Source organism: Pollachius pollachius (genome assembly GCF_949987615.1).
Source record: "Pollachius pollachius genome assembly, chromosome: 13".
Classification (NCBI taxonomy): domain Eukaryota; kingdom Metazoa; phylum Chordata; class Actinopteri; order Gadiformes; family Gadidae; genus Pollachius; species Pollachius pollachius.
The window spans coordinates 4,732,281-4,755,017 of record NC_136946.1 but is presented as its reverse complement, the minus strand read 5'-3'; the positions used below and the strand labels follow the sequence as shown (position 1 = coordinate 4,755,017).

The following is a 22,737-nucleotide window of genomic DNA, read 5'->3' as shown; positions in this document are numbered from 1 at the left end:
TTATGTCTGATCAATATAGTATTTTTATTTCAGTTATTTTCCTGTTACTGATACTGGATACTTAGACCTTATGATTCACAAATCAAATCATGTATCTACTTTATTGTTTAAGAGTGGGGGATCAAATTACACACATTATTGACTGATCCCTGGCTGAAAAATACCTGAATCATGCAACACAAATAAAATAATCATGTCTATACGCTCAAATTGAGGACAGAGTTACGACAAAGACGTTATTACCATCCAGCATTTTCACATAAATACAACTGTTGGACCCATCTCCCCCAATTTAAAACGCCAGCGAATTGCGCAGGCGCACTGACGTCTCCCAAGCTCTCTCGCTTGGCGCATGCTCACATTAGAAATCCCCCCCGCCCCCCCCTGACAAACTCAGTCAGTAGACAACACATCCGAGAGAGCTCGCTGGTCAACTACGCATCTATATTCCTCTTTCTTAAATTAGCCACGTTAAGCTTCGCGATACCGCCCCCAATTTCAGTGTCGGTACGGAGCCGCCAGGCCGGGACAGAGACGGAGAGAGAGCCCTCGGCCATGGAAGCGCTCGGACCCGGTAAGAGAGGACACCTCAGACCGCAGGCGCCCCGTGTTTGGAGCGTGTGCGCACACACATCGCTTCACTGGGGGCCGTGGCTGCAGCGAGGCCTTGAACGACAAGACAAGCAACCTAGAAGGGGGTGGTGGTGGTGGTGGGGAGGTGGAGGGGAAAGACAAACGAAAGCTTTAGATTAGGCCCTAGCCCCGTGTGTGACACATTATTTACATCGAGCACATGCTTAGTGTTCGTCTTGAATAGCACATTGTACAGCGAGCGGTGTAGATAATTGATTTCGTGCGGCGGATATAGCTGCCCACTCGGCTGTTGATGGTTCTGAAGCACGTAGCGCTGGGGCTGGCATTGTGTGTGTGTGTGGGGGGATTTAACTAGGACCTTCCTTCCTTCCGCGTCGTACGACGTGTTTACATTCATATATGTGAACGCCGTTCGCCCCTGAAACCAACGAATTGTGACAGTGAAACACACCGATCTTGATCAGGTATTTTCCGTGGATAAATCAGCGCCCGGGTGTGTGACTAGTGTGTGCTACAGCGCATTTCAACGTTCGTCATCGGGAGCGGTGTCTCGGTCGTGTTGTGCTGCTCCTGGAGGGATGGTGGTGGGCGACCCAACACGGGTTTCCTGCACGGCACAACCCCCCCACTTATCACGGAACACGCGAAGGCGACACATTTTTTTGCAATCTACTCATCGCGTGTGCTTGCATAATTCATGTTTCTGTCATCGTTTTACGCGCAATCCTCGCTTCTCCCCGGGAAGCCATCCCGAGCCTCTCTTCTCTCCCCCCTCCCGGTGTACACGGGACTGAGGGCTCCGGTAGGGATGGCGCTCTAATCGATCGGAATCGTGGTGGGGGGATTCTGATCTGTGCTCCGTTAATGTAACAAAGGCACCTATAAGCTAAGCGGTAGCCCCCTTAGGTATGTCTAAGGATGTCCAAGGAATAGCGGATGCACAACAAATACACGTTGCATGCATTGTTCACAACGACTTAACCGTTTATTTTTATTTAACGATTTTTATTAGATGTAAGCTTCGTTTGGTATGGCCTTATGTAATGCATGCAATAGCATGCTGGCACAAAAATATTTATAGAGGTTAGGGCTTTATTACAGTAATTGTGCATGTCAATCTGAACGCCGCACAAATAAAAACGGTCAATTGTACATACGCCAACAGAAATGTGTCTTGTAGACCTAAACTTAAATATTTTTCACAAAATATATTGCATTGTTCTCCACGTGTGTGTGTGAGTGAGAGTGAGAGTGAGAAAGAGATGTTGGTGAGAGGCCTATATGTGGTGGTTATACTAATTGTGTCTCTTTCGTCATTGGTTGACATACACCTACTCCAGTTGTATTCACTGCTTCATTTCATTCTCAGTTGTGGTTGGGTCTAAGTACCCCACCCTTTAGCCAATAGTTCCTAAACTGCTGAATGCTTTAAACTGTAGTTGACCTCCTCTCCCAGCGGTTGGCTTACGCTCAGCGTTTCTCAATAAGGTATTACACCCAGTTTCAAGCTGAGTAGTCAAGTTTTTGTTTTGGCATTTATGTTTCATAGCTGCCGAAATCGTTTTGCTGGTTCTGAACAGGTGGCTGTTCTGTCATGTTGTGAAGATATGATGTAATGCCACAGTACTGAGGAATCCTCCTAGTTTCCTCTGGCAGCTCTGTGTGTGTGTGTGTGTGTGTGTGTGTGTGTGTGCATGGCTGGCATGGCTTGGGCTCAGGCCAGGAGAGTTCTAGATGTGTGAACCGTAACGTAAACACACTGAGGTTCGCTGAATCTGAATCTCCTTGTTGTTGAGCTGCATCGTGTATTTGTGTACTATGAGAAGTGGTTTGGCTGAAACTGGCTTCTTATTATACCATTTTAATTACCTTAGGCAGGTCATTCAACATTATGCCTTATTACCTGTATGTGTTAACAATGGGACACGTCAAGATGTGTACTAATGACATCTGTGCATTGGAAAAGGCTCTAACTCACTGATTCTCCTCAGTACTCTGGTCATTCAAGGGAAAAGGTTGCGGTGTATCCACACTCAAAGCCTTTTTTGTTATGGCCGACCCCCCCCCCACTGAAATGATAAATTCTTCCCCCCTGCTGTATTGTCCGTCTGGCAATTGGCATTTATACGTTAACCTTCTGTGACGAGCACTTCCTTTGTTGTTAAAGTCACAGACCAGCGCTACGCACACCATGCAGGTTCTCCTGAACCCAGGAAAGCTGTTGTCTCCCCTTTTTGATCGTTTTGTCATTGGGGATTTCTGATTGTTGTTGTTGGGCGCTTTGCTGTTGTGCTATTAATACAGCCACTTAGCACCTTTTGCTGTAATGATAACTACGGACTCAGACCCCTTGAGTCAGAGTAGCTGTCGGTGCTGCTGGGAAAAAGACCAGCCACAAACTGGAGGCTGGACAGGAACCAGAAGATGGTTTCCAGGAGCTGTCCGCTCCACCGCGGTGGTGATGGGAGGTGCTCTGGGAGGAGAATACTGAGGTGTTTATGTGGGCTGCTTCTACACCCACTCCTCCCCCCGCAAGATTGAACCTACCATGACAGAAGTGTGTTTCTCTAGAAAGATGATGTAAAGGATTTGATAAGGGTTGATAACTTGAGGAATAATAAGGAATACTTCCCCTTTTTGACGATGAGGCACAACAAAGTTTCCTTGGATCGGTATGGATTACTTTGCATGTGTTGTGTATTTCTTTGAAAGTCAAATTAAGTGTAGTTTGTTTATTATTGTCCACCTGCTGGCTGCATCATGTGTGGAGCCTTCAATACCGTGTTGACATCACATCATCTCCAGGGCCCTGAGGAATGAGATGCATGAGACCAAGCATGTGCAAGATGCCTATGATGGAAATCTAGGTCTCTGCCAGCAACACTTTTCCCCACAGATGGACCCGTCTATGCATTCGTCCTTGTCCTTACCCTAAACCCAAACTTCTGCATCATGAAGGGGCCCTCTTAAGTCCTGGGGCCCCTGGGCAAGAAAACACCAAAGCCATTCCCTGTGTAGAAGTATTGCATGCTCCCCCTTATTTGCATTATATGTATGCGCGTATAGGACGCCGCTTCCATCCCACCTTAAAGTTTCTATGAGGTGGGGGACCAGCTTTGAGGATTTCGTCATGAAGGCCCCCCTCTGATGTTTGGGGCCCGGGGTCTGAGTGACGGAGCCTTTCATGGCTCCTTGCTGCTTTCCATGTGAGCTGCAGCCTATTTTGTAACGTTGGGTGACTGACAATGTTTATGTTGCTGTGGTGCTTTGTTCGTCTGTGTCTTGTTGACAAAATGGATTTTTATAAAGTAATGATTTAAGGCAAACCAAGTGTTTGTTGTTTGTTTTGGTCGTACAGTTTGGCTACCATGTTGTTGTTTACCTTCCGATCGTGCGCTGCGAGCATGGGAGTTCTGTCTGTCGTAATTGGTAGAACATGCAAGGATATCACAGCACTTTATTAATAATAAAAATGATGACCGTTAATTTATTAACCTCCCGTCTGGGCCCAAATTTCTTTGGCATCGGTCCATTTGTTTAATGCCTGTACTTAATGCTTTGCCTCCTGGCGAGTTTTGTATTCGTCCCATTTTATATTTTAGAACCATTTGTCAAAGTTCATGAAGCAAATCTCCGTGGGTAAAGGCAGAGAGCCACCACCAAGAAGCATGCACCGAATGATTCAGGATATCTGGTTGCACTGAAAGGTGCAGGTAGTCCAAGCCCCGGTTTGTGTCAAGACATGTGGGGCGATAGTGGGTAGGAGACACACACACACGCGCACACACGCGCACACACACACACACACACACACACACACACACACACACACACACACACACACACACACACACACACACACACACACACACACACACACACGGGGAGATCTGGTGGTGGTGCTGTGGCAGCTGTAGAGGATATATTTAGGCAGCGCTCTGTTTTTGGTGAAAGTGGAGAACGGGACGATAGGAATCTCTGCGCTGTACGTTTTGTATGCAACACTTCCTGAACGCCAGGAAGTTGTGCATGCACTAAGACCAAAAAGTCGCTGCTTTCATGTGAAAGGACTAGAGGCGTCGGGTGACAGTGTTTGTCGTCAAAGGGCCAGTCATCTAATGGTTTTGTGTGAACTAGAGGTTGATTCTTTTGAATCGTGATGTGCACGTTTCGTTGTGATGAGTCAACCTTGTGTGCGTGAAATAGATTATGCATCCCATGGAGATGGTACGAATCCATGAATGAAATAACGCAACGTGTGTAAACCACAAGATCGGTCCCATAAATTGATGCACTCCCCCTCGCAACCGGTTAAAAAAACTCGACTGCAAACGCCGAGGGAGACTTGTGACTGAAGCATAAGGGGGAGGTGGCCTCCACACGCACCAAAAGTGCTCACTTCGACAGCTTGTCATCATTTGCAAACAGTTGCAAAAGTTGCTTACACTACAGTGTGCGTGTGTGTGTGTGTGTGTGTGTGTGTCGTCGACGTCGTGTGTCCAAGGAACAGCAGTGTTTTCCTCTGGGAGGCGGTGGGTGGGCGGGGGGCTCCTGATTGTCTGTGGTTCATGCGCTTCACTTGATAACTGGAGCGTGCTCATGCACCACGGCCCTCTAGCTGTCAGTTGACAATAGCATTAAACGGCTTGACCCCTCCCGGACCTCCCCCCCCCCCCCCCCCCCCTCGCTCTCTAGACCCTTGAAGACGAAGGCAGCGTATGGATTCACCACAATCCCGGTTTGATCGATTCGGTTCCTACTTTGCTCGACTTGCCCTTAGGAACCTCATGCATATTCATAGCGCGATTACTGCGATAGGCAAATGTTTAGCTTTGGAAAATTGAGTTCTTTATTCATTTTTTTAGTAGTAGTGGTAGTGAACGTGAATGGACATCTCTTTGGATGCGGTGCTTCCCTGCTGTGTGTGTGCGTGTGTGTGTGTGCGCGCGTGCGTGCGTGCGTGTGTGTGTGCGTGCCGTTGCTCGAGGACCTGCATGCCATGTTGCTTCATGATGCATGCATGCTGGCGCTCAGGTGCGCACGAGGCTCCTCAGGTGGCTGTGTAAATAACCGCGATTACGACCCAGCCGTGCTACTGGCTGTTTGTGTTAAGGAGGGGACGGGCGGGCATTGCTATTTCCTCGGCTCAAGTCGGCCCGATGAGGTCATCTGTCCGGGGTTCTTCTGGGTCTACGTTAGTCAGAGGAAAATGTAAAATTGGCGTCGCGCACGAGAACGTGAACGGAATTGTCGTTGCAGAACGCTCGTATGAAGCTGTATTCTCTCGTACCACAAAGGGGTGCGTGTGTGCGTGTGCGTGTGTGTGTGTGTGTGTGTGTGTGTGTGTGTGTGTGTGTGTGTGTGTGTGTTTCCCCTTTTAACCGTCTGAACACACTCGTGTCGTTACACACTTTGATCCCCGAGACGGACAATAAAGTTTAACGACATGAGGGCTTTTTTTTTTTTTTTTTTGCAATCCAAAATAACACCAGTCCCTTGGCCTGCGAGCCGTTGGCTCCAAAGCGTACGCACGGGCCCAACGCCACAGTGCATAGGTTGCCTCTGTGCGCGTGGGGGGTGGGACGTTTATGTACACTCGTAACGGAAATCCCAAGTTGTTTGCATTGTGTGTTCATCACCCACCCCCAGCCCTGTCTTTGGGAGCAGACCCCAGCCTTTGTCTGGGTGTGGTGGGCGGGTTGCCCCTGTGTGTCTGGGTGAAGCTGGGGGGGGGGGGCCCTGGGTAATTGGGGGGCCATTGTCTGGTGGGGGCCCTTGTTGACCCATCTAGGTCAGGGGCCAGGGCCCCGGATCAATCACGTTTTGGCTCGGCAGACTGGGTCTTGGACTGGGAGGGTGCATGTGTTGATGTTGGGAGGAGGGACTGGGAGGAGGGAGACGAAATGGCCGCGGTGGGAGGAGAGGGAGTTGGGCAACAAGTGGTGGGAAACCGTGTTCTGCTTTTGGCGAGATTCGTCGTCAAGCGGCAATCTGTTTGTTTACTTTGGACTTTTAAATGTACTTGATATTAGCCAGGTCTGTCTGGAGCCTGTGTGGCTGTGCTGTATAAACACATTTTAGTGTTATCGTGGAAAGCGTGAATTGAATCAGTGTACTAAGTGTACATGATGTTGAGTACAGGGTTCATTTATAGGAGAAGGTTTGGCCCTAGCATGACATTAATGTGTCAACATACAGTGTACATAACTTAACTTACACTTAATGTACGCACTTATTGTATGTTGTACGTCCTGGCACTTAATGTACGCACTTATTGTATGTTGTACGTCCTGGCACTTAATGTACGCACTTATTGTATGTTGTACGTCCTGGCACTTAATGTACGCACTTATTGTATGCTGTACGCCCTGGCACTTTAAAATAGTACTAAGCATTGTGCAGCATTACCTTAGCTGTCTTTGTTGTACGGAATGGGTTAACCTTACAATTATTATTGCGTGGCACCTGTTTCTATGATCACCCTTACTGTTTCTCTCTCTTCTGGTAAATGTACTTTATTGTAAGACGCTTTGGTTAAAAGCGTTTGCTAAACGGCCTAAATGATTATGTTAAGAAACGACATTGTTGATGGTCTATACTATTATTATAGGCTATTCATTTAATGAGTGCTAACACCCTGAACAAAACGTTCTCCACTAGCACTCTTCACGCGTTGGCGGGGGTTTGTCACACTATATATACTTCAGCGCAGGCGGCCGGGCTAACGAGCTAACCCTGCTACCAGTCATCAATTCTGCCCACCTGTTGTAGCGCTCCCTAATGTATTGCAGCGGCCTCTGCCAGAAGCATTAGCTAGGCTTTTGATCCAGGCCCTGTGTGTGTGTCGGTGTGTGTGTGTGTGTGCTTGTGTGTGTGTGTGTGTGTGTGAGATGGAGTTAATGTTTTATTGAAGGTGAGCATATAGGGTGTTTCTCATTGATTTGTTGGCCTTAAGTTTGTCCTGTACTCTTCAATCCAACAAGTTGTTATTCCTGCTTATATATCCTGTACCTGACAGCCTACGGGCATCAGTTAGCTGTCCCCTAACTATTCCTGGTAGTTAGCCTTACCTTGAACGGGGGGGGGGGGGGGCGGGTAGTGGCAGGTGGGCCTGACTCCCAGCCGAAAGGCTCTGGGTTCGATCCCCGCCGTGGCGGATAGGGGCAGGTCAGGGTAGTGTAGTTGCAGGTGGGCCTGACTCCCAGCCGAAAGGTTCTGGGTTCGGGTCCCACCGCGGCGGCGGCCGGGCGTGCGGGCTTCTGCTAAATCACAGTGTAGTACCCTCTCCGCCCCCCCCTCCAGGCCCGCCGACTCCGGCTCCCTCTCTGTTCCAGCCCCCCCGGCGGCCCGGCCTGGGCACGGTGGGGAAGCCCATCCGCCTGCTGGCCAACCACTTCCAGGTGCAGATCCCCAAGATCGACGTGTACCACTATGACATCGACATCAAGCCCGAGAAGCGGCCGCGGAGGGTCAACAGGTAACGTGTGTGTGCGTGCGTGTGTGTGTGTGTGTGTGTTGTGATGTCAACACGGTATTGAAGGCTGCAGGATATATCGGCTATGTAAGATGTATCGCTATAATTTCCAAGGGGATACAAGATTTGACAATATCGTTTATATCGATATATGCGTTAAAATGAGTCAGTTTCCGCCTCAAGCGTCTGTGTTTGCCTTGGAGACTTTGTGAGCGTGACCCCTCCCACTCTGTCCTTCCGAACGTGCCGTGTGCAAAGACGCCTCATTCCCGCCCCCTCGCAAACACAACATGCATGGAGGATACCGGTAAAGAAAACGAGACTGCGGCGGCAGACGAAATTGTTTCAAAGAGGAGAAACAACGGCTCCATAATATGGAAATGGTTTGGGTTTAAAAAAACAGATGAGCAGCAGCTGCAGGTCAACCGTAGAGAGTGTAGCAAAACCGTTGCGGCTAAAAGTGGAAGCACGACAAATCTGTTCCACCGTTTACAGCAGCGGCACAAAGTGCAGTATGAGGAATGCGTAAAACTCCGTGGCTGTGCTGCTGCATCACCGGCCGCGACAGCTTCTTCTGCCCCGAAACCAGGGCCGGCGCTCGGCATAGGCGACCTAGGCGACTTAGGCGATCGCCTAGGTCGGCAAATGTGTTGGGGGCGCCCTCTGGTGGCGCCCTTAATTAATTAATTAAAAGATACGAAACAAGCGAAATTAAACCAAACGTGTTCCCAAATGGACCGGAGAAGGGAGGGGGCGGGGGATTAAAGTTAGGGCGCACTGAAACCCTCACCATAGTACGCAGGACAATGCGACGAAGCCATCTAACCCACTCTATAGAAAATATCGAGATGTATAACGCCATTCCGCCAAAAAATATCGGGATATCATATTTTGCCCATATCGTGCAGCCCTGGTGTGTGTGTTACTGTGTGTGTTACTGTGTGTGTCTGTCTTACTTTCGGTCTTTCCAACATAAAGATGGACATGCGTTGTAATACCCATTTATCCTTTGATTCATTATACATTTTACGTCTGTTTTAAAACCGGCCGTCTTCTAGTTGTTCTTCCAGAAACGTTTTGGGATGATACAATCAGAAACGATTGTCCCAGTTAAGATTGGTATAATACGGCCATCGGCTCTGCCCTAGTGTTGTCTGATTGCTCCACTCTCTGATCCACCAGGGAGGTGGTGGACACCATGGTCCGCCACTTCAAGATGCAGATCTTCGGTGACCGGCAGCCGGGCTACGACGGGAAGAGGAACATGTACACGGCCCACCCGCTGCCCATCGGGAGAGACCGGGTCAGTGCCCCCACACCACCCATCACTCACCAGCAAGTACTGTGGCTTAGCCCTGTGGTCCCCAAGCAGTGGTTCGAGAGACCACGTAGGGCCACCTGATGATCAATTGCGGTCAACGAAGATTGGTGACCTTTTAAGCTATAGATATTTACACACGAATCTCCGATTGAAGTTAAAATGATTATTTTCAAGGGTGAAAGATTTGAAGTGTATACAAGCTATCTCTCCCATGACGGTGCCTGACATTCCCAAAAAGAGATGTGGATATGCTGGGTTGTTCCCAGTTAAATAAGTATTAGATAGAATAGGTATATGGCCGTGTTCCCGTGGCTAGAAACTATACAAAAATGTTGTGCTTCTGCTGTGAAGGACCATAAACTTGACGAATATTACATTTAAACGCCAAATGACATCGTGAACCTTCAATCCAAATTGCTGCATGTTTAGCAGACGGTACATTATTAAAATGCTTGTCTGGGCCATGTCAGGGATAGGACACATCAAAGTAGATGACCGATGCATCTCTGTCTCCCTTACTCTCTCTTTCACTCTCTCCCTCTGCTATTTATTTCCCATCTCCCCTGTGCTCATCTATTATAAACACACACACACCTTACTCTCTCCGTCCGTTTGACCTTTGCTTTCCTCTATCGCTCACTCCTACCCGTCTCTCTATTAATTATATAATATCATCTGGTTTCCCTGCCTCCTTCACCTCCCCCCTCTCTCGTCCCGCTTTATTTCTCTCTCTCTCCCACTGTCTTTTCTTATGTCCTCTTGCCTCTCACTCCCTTTGTCCTTTCTCTCTCTTGTCTCATCCCACTCACGGTGCTATTTTTGTATTTTTCTTTCTCTCCCTCACTGTTACTCTCTTTACTATCTCTCTCACCCCACATCCGTCTCTCTCTCACTTCATCCGTCTCTCTCTGCATCCATCTTTCTCTCTCTACATCTGTTTCTTCCTCTAAATCTGTCTCTCTATCCGTTTCACCTCTGATCTTTCACCCTCTGTTATCCTCTTTCTCTCTCTCATCCTTCATCTCTCCTCCCTTATGTTTCCTTTTCCATACTCAAACACTGGGTCTCTCTCTCTCTACCCCTCTTTCTACCCCTCTTTCTCTCTCTCTCTCTCTCTCTCTCTCTCTCTCTCTCTCTCTCTCTCTCTCTCTCTCTCTCTCTCTCTCTCTCTCTCTCTCTCTCTCTACCCCTCTTTCTCTCTCTCTCTCTCTCTCTCTCTCTCTGTCTTTTTTTAATCTATTTCGGTCACTTGCCCACCCACTAACTTCCACTCTCCCCCCCTCCCCCTCTGCAGGTGGACCTGGAGGTGACCCTGCCCGGCGAGGGGAAGGACCAGACCTTCAAGGTGTCCCTGCAGTGGGTGTGCGTGGTGAGCCTCCAGATGCTGCTGGAGGCCCTGTCGGGGCACCTCAACGAGGTCCCGGAGGACTCGGTGCAGGCCCTGGACGTCATCACGCGACACCTGCCCTCCATGAGGTCAGCGTCCTCCCCCGTCCTCCCGTCCCTCATGTGGGAGAGTCCCATTCAGTTTTTATGATTTGAAATGATATTTAAAATCTATTTATCACACCACTTTTTGTTTAAGATTTGATGTCTTAATATCTAAAAACACTAAAGTAAATGTTTTTTTTCAGAAACATTTTGTTTTTACCAATATGCAAAACCGAACTCACATTCTTAAATGTGTCTTTATACACAAGATATGCTTGGTAGGAGTGTAAAGACAGAACGTGTGGAAGTGCCATATATATATTTTAAGGTATCTTCGTTGGGTTTGGGGCACTGGGTTAGAACCTGTGTTGGAGCTCATGGTCCGTTCTGCCTTCCCCTTACTCCCCGGCACTCCAGGTACACTCCTGTGGGGCGCTCGTTTTTCTCCCCCCCAGAAGGCTACTACCATCCCCTGGGCGGGGGGAGGGAGGTGTGGTTCGGTTTCCATCAGTCTGTCCGTCCTGCCATGTGGAACATGATGCTCAACATCGACGGTGAGACGCGCAAGGAAAACTTTATTTACATGTTGGCTGCCAGATTGGGTGGGAATATGGCCCAATCTGGCAACACTGGCCTTACATAGCAAGGTGGAGAAATAGTGATGTCCTAACAATAAAAAGAAGGGACGTAGAATAATGACTGCAATCACACTACAGTAAGTATTGAGCCAATGTTTAAATGAAGTGGGAAGTGATGAATATGTCAATTGATGGCTTGTCGTTTACATTTCAGGGCATTGAACTGATTTCACGGCGTGTGCCGCTAGCTCACTAATACGACTTTGGGATGGTGCTGATGAGCTGTTGAGTAGATGTTAATTGGGTAGGGAGGTCGTTAGTGACTGGAGTGATTGATCTTTTGCTCCCCCTAATCTGTGCTGCCGGCCAAAGCCCTCTGGACGAACACTTTAATTACAGCCTCTTTCGTCAGTACAATCAATATTAATTGGGAGATTGATTGCTGATCTCATTGAAGACCACCCACCAGTTTGGTCCTCTTTTAAGCTAACTGCGATGATTGCCTTTTACTGTGTCGCATGACTGGACCAACAGCAGCACACATATTTTTGCCTTTATTCAGTTGATAAAAAAACGATTTTCTTAGGATGTTGTCATTGGTAATCATCCAGGACATTGCAGCTATCTAATGTCAAGAGTGTCAATCTATTGATTGGTTAATGATCTTAATTGTCTTTCATCTTCGATCAGTCTCACGCTAATCCCACCTCCCGGCTGAGTGCACGTAAAGTGTTTCTAATCTCTCCCCCGGACCGATTGGTGTATTGACGACGCCTCTGTTCTCTCCCCAGTGTCGGCCACTGCGTTCTACCGGGCCCAGCCGGTCATAGAGTTCATGTGTGAGGTGCTGGACATCCAGAACATCAACGAGCAGACCAAGCCCCTCACAGACTCCCAGCGCGTCAAATTCACCAAGGAAATACGAGGTCTGCCTCACACACACACTCTCTCTCTCTCACTCACTCACTCACTCACTCACTCACTCACTCACTCACTCACACACACACACACACACACACACACACACACACACACACACACACACACACACACGCTCACACGCACTCTCTCACTAGGGGTGTAACGGTAAATGTACAAAGTAATTAAGGTGCAAAGTCAAACCGGAGAAGTGATTCCGGAAATGAATTAGTTAGAGGAGCACAGCCCTTACCGTCTCCGTTGCGTCGACCAATAGGTCCATGGCGTCGATGGATAGTTAAAAAATATTGAATGCTCTCCGGTTATGGAGAGGGCTCTCCGTGTCTACGTACAGCACTTTAACATGCACACGATAGGGATGGGCAACGATCTTCGAATAGTCGAATAGTCAGAGTCACGTAGAATATTGAATAATGAATGTGACTATCGTTATTTATTACACGGCTCTTCTCAATGCTGTTGAACGCTCCGTTGACTTGCATGGGCCTTCACAACTTCCGGTGGTGAATAGCGTCCTCGGTTGCTAAGCAACGTCAACGTCTTTGGCGGACTATTGTCACTCTGCTGATTAACACTACGAATGCTGGTAACAAATAAATTGTAAAAAGACACATCGTGTGAAGTTATTTTTTTGACGTGTCTAGTTCACCGTCATGCAGGCTGTGTTCAGTAAAATAAATAAATAGCGATCCGTTTTTCGGCGCATGCAGGTCTATCTGCCTAAGCCCACGTTGAAATAATGTTGATGTTGAATGTTGATGGTGCAGTTGTTGAAATAAACAGATTGATTTCATGCAAATCATAAAAGCCTCTCCCTGTCTCATTCTGTGTGCGTGTATCCGAGGTGCGTGCGTGCGTGGGGGGTTCTTCATTGACCGATCTTCGAATATTATTCAAATACTTCTCAGCGAATATCGAATAGTATTTTTGCCAGAAATGCACATCCCTAGGACACGCATTTGAATAGGCACCATCCAGGTGTTACTATCACTGTTGCTGTGGAAAAAAAAACGAGCTGTGCAAACGCAGCTCACGACACTGTTTCAACAACCCCTGTCTGGGAATTCAGAAATGCAAATGCCATAACCAACTTTATTGGTGTTTTCTTGCTGCTGATCTACGGCCTTTCTCCGTTGTTGACAAACAAGCAGTTTTTTTAAATTTTCCCCTTAACTAAGAAACGTACCGTACCGTGACTTAAAAACCAAGGTACGTACCGAACCGTGACTTGTGTGTACTGTTACACCCCTATCTCTCACACACTCTCTCTCACACACTCTCTTTCACACACATTGTCTCACACTCTCTAACTCACTCAATCACACACTCTACTCAAACCTGAAACGTGATTGGTTGGGTTTCCTCACCACATGGGCACAAATGCAAGGAGATTGGCTATTTGGCAGCTGGGGTCGTATTTCTATTTTTAACGTTTGTAAAATGTCCCATTTTAAACCTGGAAGTGTTTGCTAACAGGTCCACCCCACTTGTTAGGAATGGATGACATTTGTAGAAGGCCCGCTTTCAAAGTGGAAAGTGGTAAACTGGCTGTGGCTTCTTCCTAAGTGTGTGCGTGTGAACACGTGTGTGTGTGTGCAGGTCTTAAAGTGGAGGTCACACACTGCGGTCAGATGAAGAGGAAGTACCGTGTGTGCAACGTTACCCGCCGTCCTGCCAGCCACCAGACGTAAGCCCCGCCCCCCCCCCCCCCCATTAACCATACTTGCAACAGACAACATGCAACAAACAAACCCCCACCCCTACCCTCCCCCTCCCCCGTTTGGGAGCTTGACGTGCGTGTGACCCCCCGGTGATGCCCCCCAGGTTCCCCCTGCAGCTGGAGAACGGCCAAGCCATGGAGTGCACGGTGGCCCAGTACTTCAAGCAGAAGTACAGCCTGCAGCTCAAGTACCCCCACCTGCCCTGCCTGCAGGTGGGGCAGGAGCAGAAGCACACCTACCTGCCCCTGGAGGTGAGCAGAGCGGCCTCCAGTGCTCAGAGCTTTTATTGTGGAGTTTTTGTGATTCATGACGGGAAGTGTCTCGTTTTTTTTTTTTTTTTCGAACTTTGCATAAATACGTATTTTTTTTCTCTTTTCTCCACTTATCACGTCCCAGCAAGAACAAAAATTATGTTTTACTTAGAAAATAAAAAATACAAACTTTAAAGAAGGAGTTAATTTGAAAAGATATTCTCCTGAATCACTTCCTCCCCGTTTCACCACAGATATCACCTGAACTCGACTCGTTCTCCCCGAGCGTACAGTTGGAGGTTCCAGTTATTATAGTCTGATCCATTTGTCGTGCGTGTGTGTTAGGTGTGTAACATTGTGGCCGGCCAGCGCTGCATCAAGAAGCTGACCGACAACCAGACGTCCACCATGATCAAAGCCACCGCCCGCTCTGCCCCGGACAGACAGGAGGAGATCAGCCGACTGGTGAGTGACGGCGCCCTCCTCTGGACAGGGGTGGGTACTGCACTATATATTTCCATAAATAATAATTGTATTTACATGTCATGTATACATTTATATACTCGCCATTTTTTTTGCCAACAACCTATTAATTTGTATAAGAAATGTATTTTATTAGTTTAAATTCAATTTATTTAATCAGCGGAATGTGGCTCAGGAGGTAGAGCGGGTTGGCTGGTAACCGGAAGGTTGCTAGTTCGATCCCCGGCTCCTCCTAGCCTAATGTCGAGGTGTCCCTGAGCGAGACACCTCACCCTAACCGATCCCGACGAGCCGGCTGTCGCCTTGCGTGGCCGACGCCGCCGTCGGTGTGTGAATGTGTGCACGAACGGGTGAATGTCAGGCAGTATTGTGAAGCGTTCTGAGTGGCCGCTGGTTAAAACTGCGCTGTATAGATGCGGTCCATTTACCATTTAATCAAACGTAACAGACTGTGTGGCTACAAGACTTGACCTTTTTCAACATGTGCAATAACTCCCGTACGCCAACGGCATTCACGTGTAACTCCCTCCCACCCTTGTTCCGCCGATCCCCACGGCAACGAGCTACATGTCGACGCTCCGCCGCGTGCCAGCTCTAACGCCGTCCTCTCTCTATTCCCCGTTGTCCAGGTGAAGAGCAACAGCATGGTGGGGGGGCCCGACCCGTACCTGAAGGAGTTTGGCATCGTGGTGCACAACGACATGACGGAGGTGACGGGCCGCGTGCTGCCCGCCCCCATGCTGCAGTACGGGGGCCGCGTCAGCAGCGACTCGGGCCGAGACTGTGGCAGGGTGAGCGCCGGGGGTCAGGGCGGCCGCCACGCCGGGCGCAGACGGGTCGATTTAGTGACGTCACTAATGGGGGGTCGGGGTTTTGTGAGGCCGCTGACGGGTTGCTTTTGTGACGTCACTGTTGGGGGGGGGGGGGGGGGACGACAGCTTTTGTGAAGTCCCTAATTGGGTAAAGCGTTTGTGATGTCACTAACCGGGGGGGTTGGTCACTAATGGCTTGATTTTTGTGATGTCGCTAATGGCTAGATTTTCTGATGTCACAAATAGGTGGTTTCCGCGACGACATTAATTTGCTAGAGTTTTTCACATCACTAATAGCTAGGTCTTGGATTGGATAATGAACCTCACGCCTGATGGTGGGGGAACAGGGGGGCCTTTGGGGGTTTCTGTGGTACCACCTGCTGTGTCGACTCGCCCAACCGGGGGGATAACTAAGGGGTTAGGGACTCTCTCCGCAGAATAAGACGGTGGCCACGCCCAACCAGGGCGTGTGGGACATGAGAGGGAAGCAGTTCTACGCCGGCATCGAGATCAAAGTGTGGGCGGTGGCCTGCTTCGCGCCGCAGAAACAGTGCCGGGAGGACCTGCTGAAGTGAGTCCTGGACCCCCCCTGATGATCCTATGAACCTAGACCTCCTGTTGTCCTGGACCCCCTATATCCCCCTAGTCCTAGACCCCCTTCTGACCCAATTAACCTAGACCTCCTTGTGTCCTGATCCCCTGTATCCCAAGGTCTAAGACCAGTGATTCCCATCCTTCTTTGCCCTTTCAAACACATTTTTAGCTCTGAAAAGCCCAACTTTAACTTTAGTTCATCTGGATCCTTGCAAAAAAAGTTCTTACCCAAACCACATCTGCCGGTGATATCAATGTTTTCAAACCATAATCACATCGCTCTGCTAAACACCGAGGGATGAGCAGTAGTTTGCGCTTTACAGGACCCCTATCATTAGATGCATAATTGCTTACGTCAGCAATCTCCTGCGACATCAGCCGGGCCCATTAGCACCCCCGTGTAGTTCGACACTCTAGACCCGATGGGGCTGTGCGGATCTCTTAGGAAACGTTGTGATTGACTGGGTCAACACTCTCTGTACACCAAACATGCTGATTGGCCGTCCTCACCTCTGACAGGAGCTTCACGGACCAGCTGAGGAAGATCTCCAAGGACGCGGGGATGCCCATCCAGGGCCAGCCCTGCTTCTGTAAATACGCCCAGGGGGCCGACAGCGTGGAGCCCATGTTCAAACACCTAAAGATGTCCTACGTAGGCCTGCAGCTCATTGTGGTCATCCTGCCCGGCAAGACCCCCGTCTACGGTAGGGACAGGTCTTTTTTTTTAGCTGCTGGGATTTGTAGTTTTCTATTTTATTAACTAGAAGACCATGTGTGGGACTTGTAATTCTTTATCTATTGACTAAATGTCCATGTGTGGGATTTGTAGTTTTCTATTTTCTTGACTAAACGTCATGTGTGGAACTTGTAGTATTCTATCTATTGACTACAAGTCCATGTGTGTGAGACAGTGTTATGTGAGTACAAAGTTGCATAGCCCCATGAGTGTTGGTTTTAAACGCGTCCGATACGAGCGGCGTTTGGGGAGTTTGGATTTGACCACTTGGCATTGGATACCTCAACTAATGTGGAATAGATCGACCACAAGACTCATGCTCAGGTTACGAATGGATTGTGATGGCTCTGAGATATACTGTAATCAAAGAAGCTTCTTCCCCATTCACATTATCTGCCCCTTTGGGAGTCACGGAAACACCAATCCTATTTTCTTCACCAATAAACCACAGAAAAGTCATTTTCTGATCCTGGTTCTCAAATGACGTGATGTTCCTCCTCCCCAACAGCGGAGGTGAAGCGGGTGGGAGACACCCTGCTGGGCATGGCCACCCAGTGTGTCCAGGTGAAGAACGTGGTGAAGACCTCCCCCCAGACCCTGTCCAACCTCTGCCTGAAGATCAACGCCAAACTGGGGGGCATCAACAACGTCCTTGTGCCGCACCAGAGGTCAGCTTCCTCACGCTACGACCTTCAATGGCTTCCATGTTGTGCTAGTTGATAAACTATGTTCCTATAGCTACTCTGAAAGGGTATCCTTATGGACTTACATTGGGAGTAAATGTAATTTTTCCCCCTTTTAGCAACCTCTAGTAGCTTGACTTGTAGCCCAACTTAAAGTTATACAAATCCCGTGGATTGGTATGTTTTATTCTCGAGAAATAGTCTAGTTTGGATATTATTGTCGTGGAATACACTGCTGCAGTAGAAAAGCTACGGCTTATAATGGCACTAATCTGTGTTCCTCTAGCTACTCGGAAAGCCTCTCTTGAAGGACTTGACTCGTAAGATTAGACTAGTTAATATATTAAACCTGCATGCTTCAGCAAACTCTAGTAGCTTGACTCTAGACTCAGTTATAGTAAGAGAATTATAGTAATTCTCTGGGATGGTTGTTTTATTCTGGAGAAACAGTCTAGTTCGGATATATTTTGTCCTGGAATAAATAGCTGCAATTAAAAAAGTTACATAGTGCAGCTTCAACTCAATAAAAACAAGCTTAATAAATAAAACCACCTCATTGGCTCCCCCCTCGCTCTCCCCGCCCCCCAGGCCCTCTGTGTTCCAGCAGCCAGTCATCTTCCTGGGGGCGGACGTCACGCACCCGCCCGCGGGCGACGGGAAGAAGCCGTCCATCGCGGCGGTGGTGGGCAGTATGGACGGACACCCCAGCCGATACTGCGCCACCGTCCGCGTCCAGACGTCCCGGCAGGACCTGTCCCAAGTAAGGACCCCCCCCCCCTGTAGAGCCGGGGCCACGGGTGCTATGAACGCATGACTTTTTTTTTTTCCACTTTATTCTTTTAGGTCTGACTTTGAAAACGTTGCCTTTCAAAAAAAAAGAAGGCCACAACTTTTTTTTTTTTTCCAGCATGTGAGCGTGTTGCTTTCAAACTTTCCACAGCGAACAATGTAAACAAACTCTTAGAGTGCCCTCTATGTTGCCACCAGGTGTGGTGTTGAAAAGGCTTATCTGTCCATCATACATCTGGGTGGCTTCTCATGATACCACTAGAGGAGGGATTTGAATTGGCAATAAACACACTCACACCTGGTGGTAACAAAGGGCCCTTTCAACAGACGTGTGTGTGTGTGTGTTTGTCTTGTGATTCATACCGATCCGACAATTTATTGCGATCATTACCGGATGTATTTCCCAGCTGAAGATTTCGGATGGTATTCATATGCACTATGACCCTACGTTTTTTTTTTACAGTAGCTGTCGTTTTCGTTCACAACTGAACTGACGACCGGCACTGTTAGCATACATTCCGGGAATAACATCCATTTGTGTGGCCCGACACAAACCAAGAGTGTCATATTGGTTTTCCTCAACAAACGCACACAGAACTCCAGTACTCCGGTACTAATAATAATAATACTTTTTAAAAAAGCGCCTTTCAAGGTACCCAAGGGCAATGTACCAATAAGATACATAAAGTCAAGACAAAGTACATATAGTCAAGCAATCAGACACTGTATGACACTATACACTTGACACTATATGCATGATACACTCAGACAGAGACAGTCAGAGAGCAAGCGTACAGGACGGAGATTGACACAGGATGAACGGATGCAAGGTACAAAGGGAAGAACACGCATAGAGACACTCAGAGGGGGCAACAAACAACACATAGGGCATAGCGTGTACACCAGATGTAGGGATAAGAATAACAAGTAAAAACAGGGAAAATAAACGTGGCAGTGCAAGTCGAAATCAGGAGGCGGAAAGGAAAGCTCAACTAAAAATATGTGTTTTTAACTGTTTTAAAAGTGGATAAGGTTGTACTATGTCCCTCCTCCTAACCCCCTCTGCCCCCCCCCCCCCCCCCCCCCCAGGAGCAGCTGTTCAGCCAGGAGGTGATCCAGGACCTGACCAACATGGTGCGGGAGCTCCTCATCCAGTTCTACAAGTCCACGCGCTTCAAGCCCACGCGCATCATCTACTACCGGGGGGGCGTGTCCGAGGGCCAGATGAAGCAGGTGAGCCCCCGGCGACCCCTTGACCCCTTGACCTTTTGTACCTTGACCTTTTGAACCTTGACCTGACGATGGGAAGGGGCGTGCACACAGGCAGCCCGGGGCGAATGAGTGATGTCGGTCCTTTAACCGCAGGTCCCTTCTCCGTGGGGGATGTGCCACACTGTACCGACGGCGATATATATTGTTGTTTCTCCTACTTCTGAAAAGATGTACTGTTTGTAAGTCGCTTTGGATAGAAGCGTCTGCTAAATGTAAACGTGTTGTGCCCGTGTTGTACCGCGTCATCTTTGGCCCGAGCCTGGACGGTGTGTGTTTTAACCCGAGTCTAGTCGGGTCTATCTCTCATGTTCTGTTTGGTCTGCTGGTAACGGGTCTATACGCGAGCACCTCTAACAGTGTGTGTGTGTCTCCCAGGTGGCGTGGCCGGAGCTGATCGCCATCAGGAAGGCGTGCATCAGCCTGGAGGAGGACTACCGGCCGGGCATCACCTACATAGTGGTCCAGAAGCGCCATCACACCCGCCTCTTCTGCTCCGACAAGGCCGAGAGGGTCCGCACCGCCTACCTCTGCATTCCTATGGATTTTACGTTCATTATTCATGGCCTCGAGTCCTGGTGCCTCTTTACCAGTTCAGTTACACAGGGCCTGACATGTATAATTAACCAGAGCGTGACGTTAAAGACCGCCAGGGTCACGGGTTTGATACCCAATCGGGCAACCCGTACTAAAATATGTAATGACTGCAATAATGTACGTTAACGCACCTATTCCCGTTTACGTGAATAGGTAGAAAACTGGAGTGTTTCTATTATCCATAATTAAGCTATTTAAACCTAAGATCAAGTTAACCTTACTTTTTCTTGGCCTGGATCGGGGTATTGCAAATTCACGTCGAAAAATAACCAGGTTGATGTTACCACTTGATGTTGTTTTACGATTCACTGCTTATTTAAACTCAAACTCCCATGATGCCCTCTGGGCCCGTTTACGGTGGTGTGATCCATGTTCCTTTTTTTTGGCTTGTTGCCACAGGTTGGGAAGAGCGGGAACGTCCCAGCAGGAACCACGGTGGACAGCACCATCACACACCCGTCCGAGTTTGACTTCTACCTGTGCAGCCATGCAGGCATCCAGGTGGGGACTGGGCCTCGCTCTGCATCTCCTCTCTATAACGCCTTCTCTCTTTAGGTCTCTGGGGAGTGTGTGCTGTTGATGGTTGCCTTAAGTTTCCAACCAACAATCAATCACACACACCACTCAGAATCTCTCCCTCCAGCTCTATGTCTGACTCTCTCAGTGTACCTTGAAGTTCACCGGTTTAGCATCTCTGTTCCTCTCCCCCCGCCTCTGGGTCTCCGCCTCTCTTTCTGTATCCCTCAATCTGTATATCGGTCTAAAAACCAGACCAAGTGGATTTTAAATGTACACCAAACAAATATGCTTTATCCAAGAAAGTACTTTTTCTTTCACTGTATTTAAATTCAGGTCAAGCGTCTGGGCCATTTGCCAAGAATAGGACAGTAAAACCACAACACCGTAGTAAACCGTTGACAAGCTTTGTCTCAGCGTCTTGGATGCCCTTTAAAGTCCTAACCCCCCCCCCCCAGGGCACCAGCCGGCCTTCCCACTACCACGTCCTGTGGGACGACAACTGCTTCACGGCGGACGAGTTGCAGCTGCTCACCTACCAGCTGTGCCACACCTACGTGCGCTGCACCCGCTCGGTGTCCATCCCCGCGCCCGCCTACTACGCCCGGCTGGTGGCCTTCCGCGCACGCTACCACCTGGTGGACAAGGACCACGACAGGTAGGACCGCGGGATGGGTCTTTAATAGGCATGGGGCTCCGGAAGTGTGTTGGATATGTATAAAGCGAGGGGTCTGCTGCAAGTGTTATGTTCCTCATAATGCTAGTTCCCCCGTAATCGTGTTTGTGGTCCCGTAAGTGTGTCAGGTCCCCGTAAGTCTCTAGGGTCACCATAAGTGTGTCAGGTCCCCATAAGTGTGTCGGGTCCCCGTAAGTGTGTGTGTCAGGTCCCCGTGAGTGTGTGTGTCAGGTCCCCGTAAGTTTGTGTGTCAGGTCCCCGTTAGTGTGTGTGTGTGTGTGTGTGTCAGGTCCCCGTAAGTTTGTGTGTGTGTGTGCGTGTGTGTGTCAGGTCCTGTAGGTGTGTGTGTGTCAGGTCCCCGTAAGAGTGAGTGAGGTCCACGTAAGAGTGTGTGAGGTCCCCGTAAGACTGTGTAGGGTCTCCGTAAGTGTGTGTTGGGTCCCCGTAAGTGTGCGTCCGCTCCCCGTAAGTGTGTGTGTGGGGTCCCCATAAGTGTCTCAGGTCCCCAAAAGTGTGTCAGGTCCCCCGTAGGTGTGTATTTGTCAGGTCCTGTAGGTGTGTGTGTCAAGTCCCCGTTAGAGTGTTTGAGGTCCCCGTAAGAGTGTGTGAGGTCCCCGTAAGTGTGTGTCAGGTCCCCCCTAAGTGTACGTGCCAGGTCCCCTTAAGTCTGTGTCAGGTCCACGTGTGTGTGTGTGTGTGTGTGTGTGTGTGTGTGTGTGTGTGTGTGTGTGTGTGTGTGTGTGTGTGTGTGTGTGTGTGTGTGTGTGTGTGTGTGTGCGCGCGCGGTCCCCCATAATTGTGTGTCTGGTCCCTGTAAGCGGGTCTGGTCACCGTAAGTGGCGACACCATGTCAATTGTTCCTGTCTGATGACCGCAACCCCCCCTTGCTCTCTCTCTCTCCCCCTCTCTCCCTCCCTCCCCCACAGCGCGGAGGGCAGCCACGTGTCGGGCCAGAGCAACGGCCGGGACCCCCAGGCGCTGGCCAAGGCGGTGCAGATCCACTACGACACCCAGCACACCATGTACTTCGCCTGAACGCCACCAGACGCCAGCTCCCTTTTCCCCCCTTCCCCCGCCCCCTTTCTCTCCCCTCTCTTCCGTGTCTGTCCTCCCCCCGCTACCTTAAACCTCCCTTTTTATTGTTTCTCTTATCACTGTGTCTCTCTCCCTCCCCACCGTCTGTTATCTATGTCTCTCTCCCTTCTTTTTGTTGAGGATCCTCCCTGACCAGGCCTCAACTCTGCCATCTTTCTTCGCCCTCCTGGCACCTTTC

At 49.2% G+C, this 22,737-nt stretch overlaps 1 protein-coding gene across 6 annotated transcripts; it reads left to right on the top strand.

The window, feature by feature from the left end:
* Positions 1 to 417: 417 nt before the first annotated feature.
* On the top strand, positions 418 to 22,737 carry ago4 (argonaute RISC component 4). Of its 6 annotated transcripts, none has more exons than XM_079749592.1 (19): positions 418 to 574; positions 7,897 to 8,071; positions 9,251 to 9,371; positions 10,684 to 10,865; positions 11,238 to 11,374; positions 12,190 to 12,324; positions 13,937 to 14,024; positions 14,162 to 14,309; positions 14,655 to 14,774; positions 15,422 to 15,583; positions 16,027 to 16,175; positions 16,718 to 16,902; positions 17,443 to 17,602; positions 18,206 to 18,377; positions 19,496 to 19,639; positions 20,054 to 20,188; positions 20,672 to 20,773; positions 21,247 to 21,446; positions 22,391 to 22,737. In XM_079749592.1, the coding sequence occupies exons 1-19, from the start codon at positions 556 to 558 to the stop codon at positions 22,497 to 22,499; spliced, it is 2,643 nt and encodes an 880-aa protein (XP_079605718.1). In that variant the 5' UTR covers positions 418 to 555; the 3' UTR covers positions 22,500 to 22,737. The 6 variants fall into 6 exon arrangements, with proteins under 6 accessions (XP_079605718.1, XP_079605715.1, XP_079605717.1 ...); XM_079749589.1 differs by having other exon boundaries at positions 14,655 to 14,804; XM_079749591.1 differs by having other exon boundaries at positions 7,873 to 8,071; positions 16,042 to 16,175.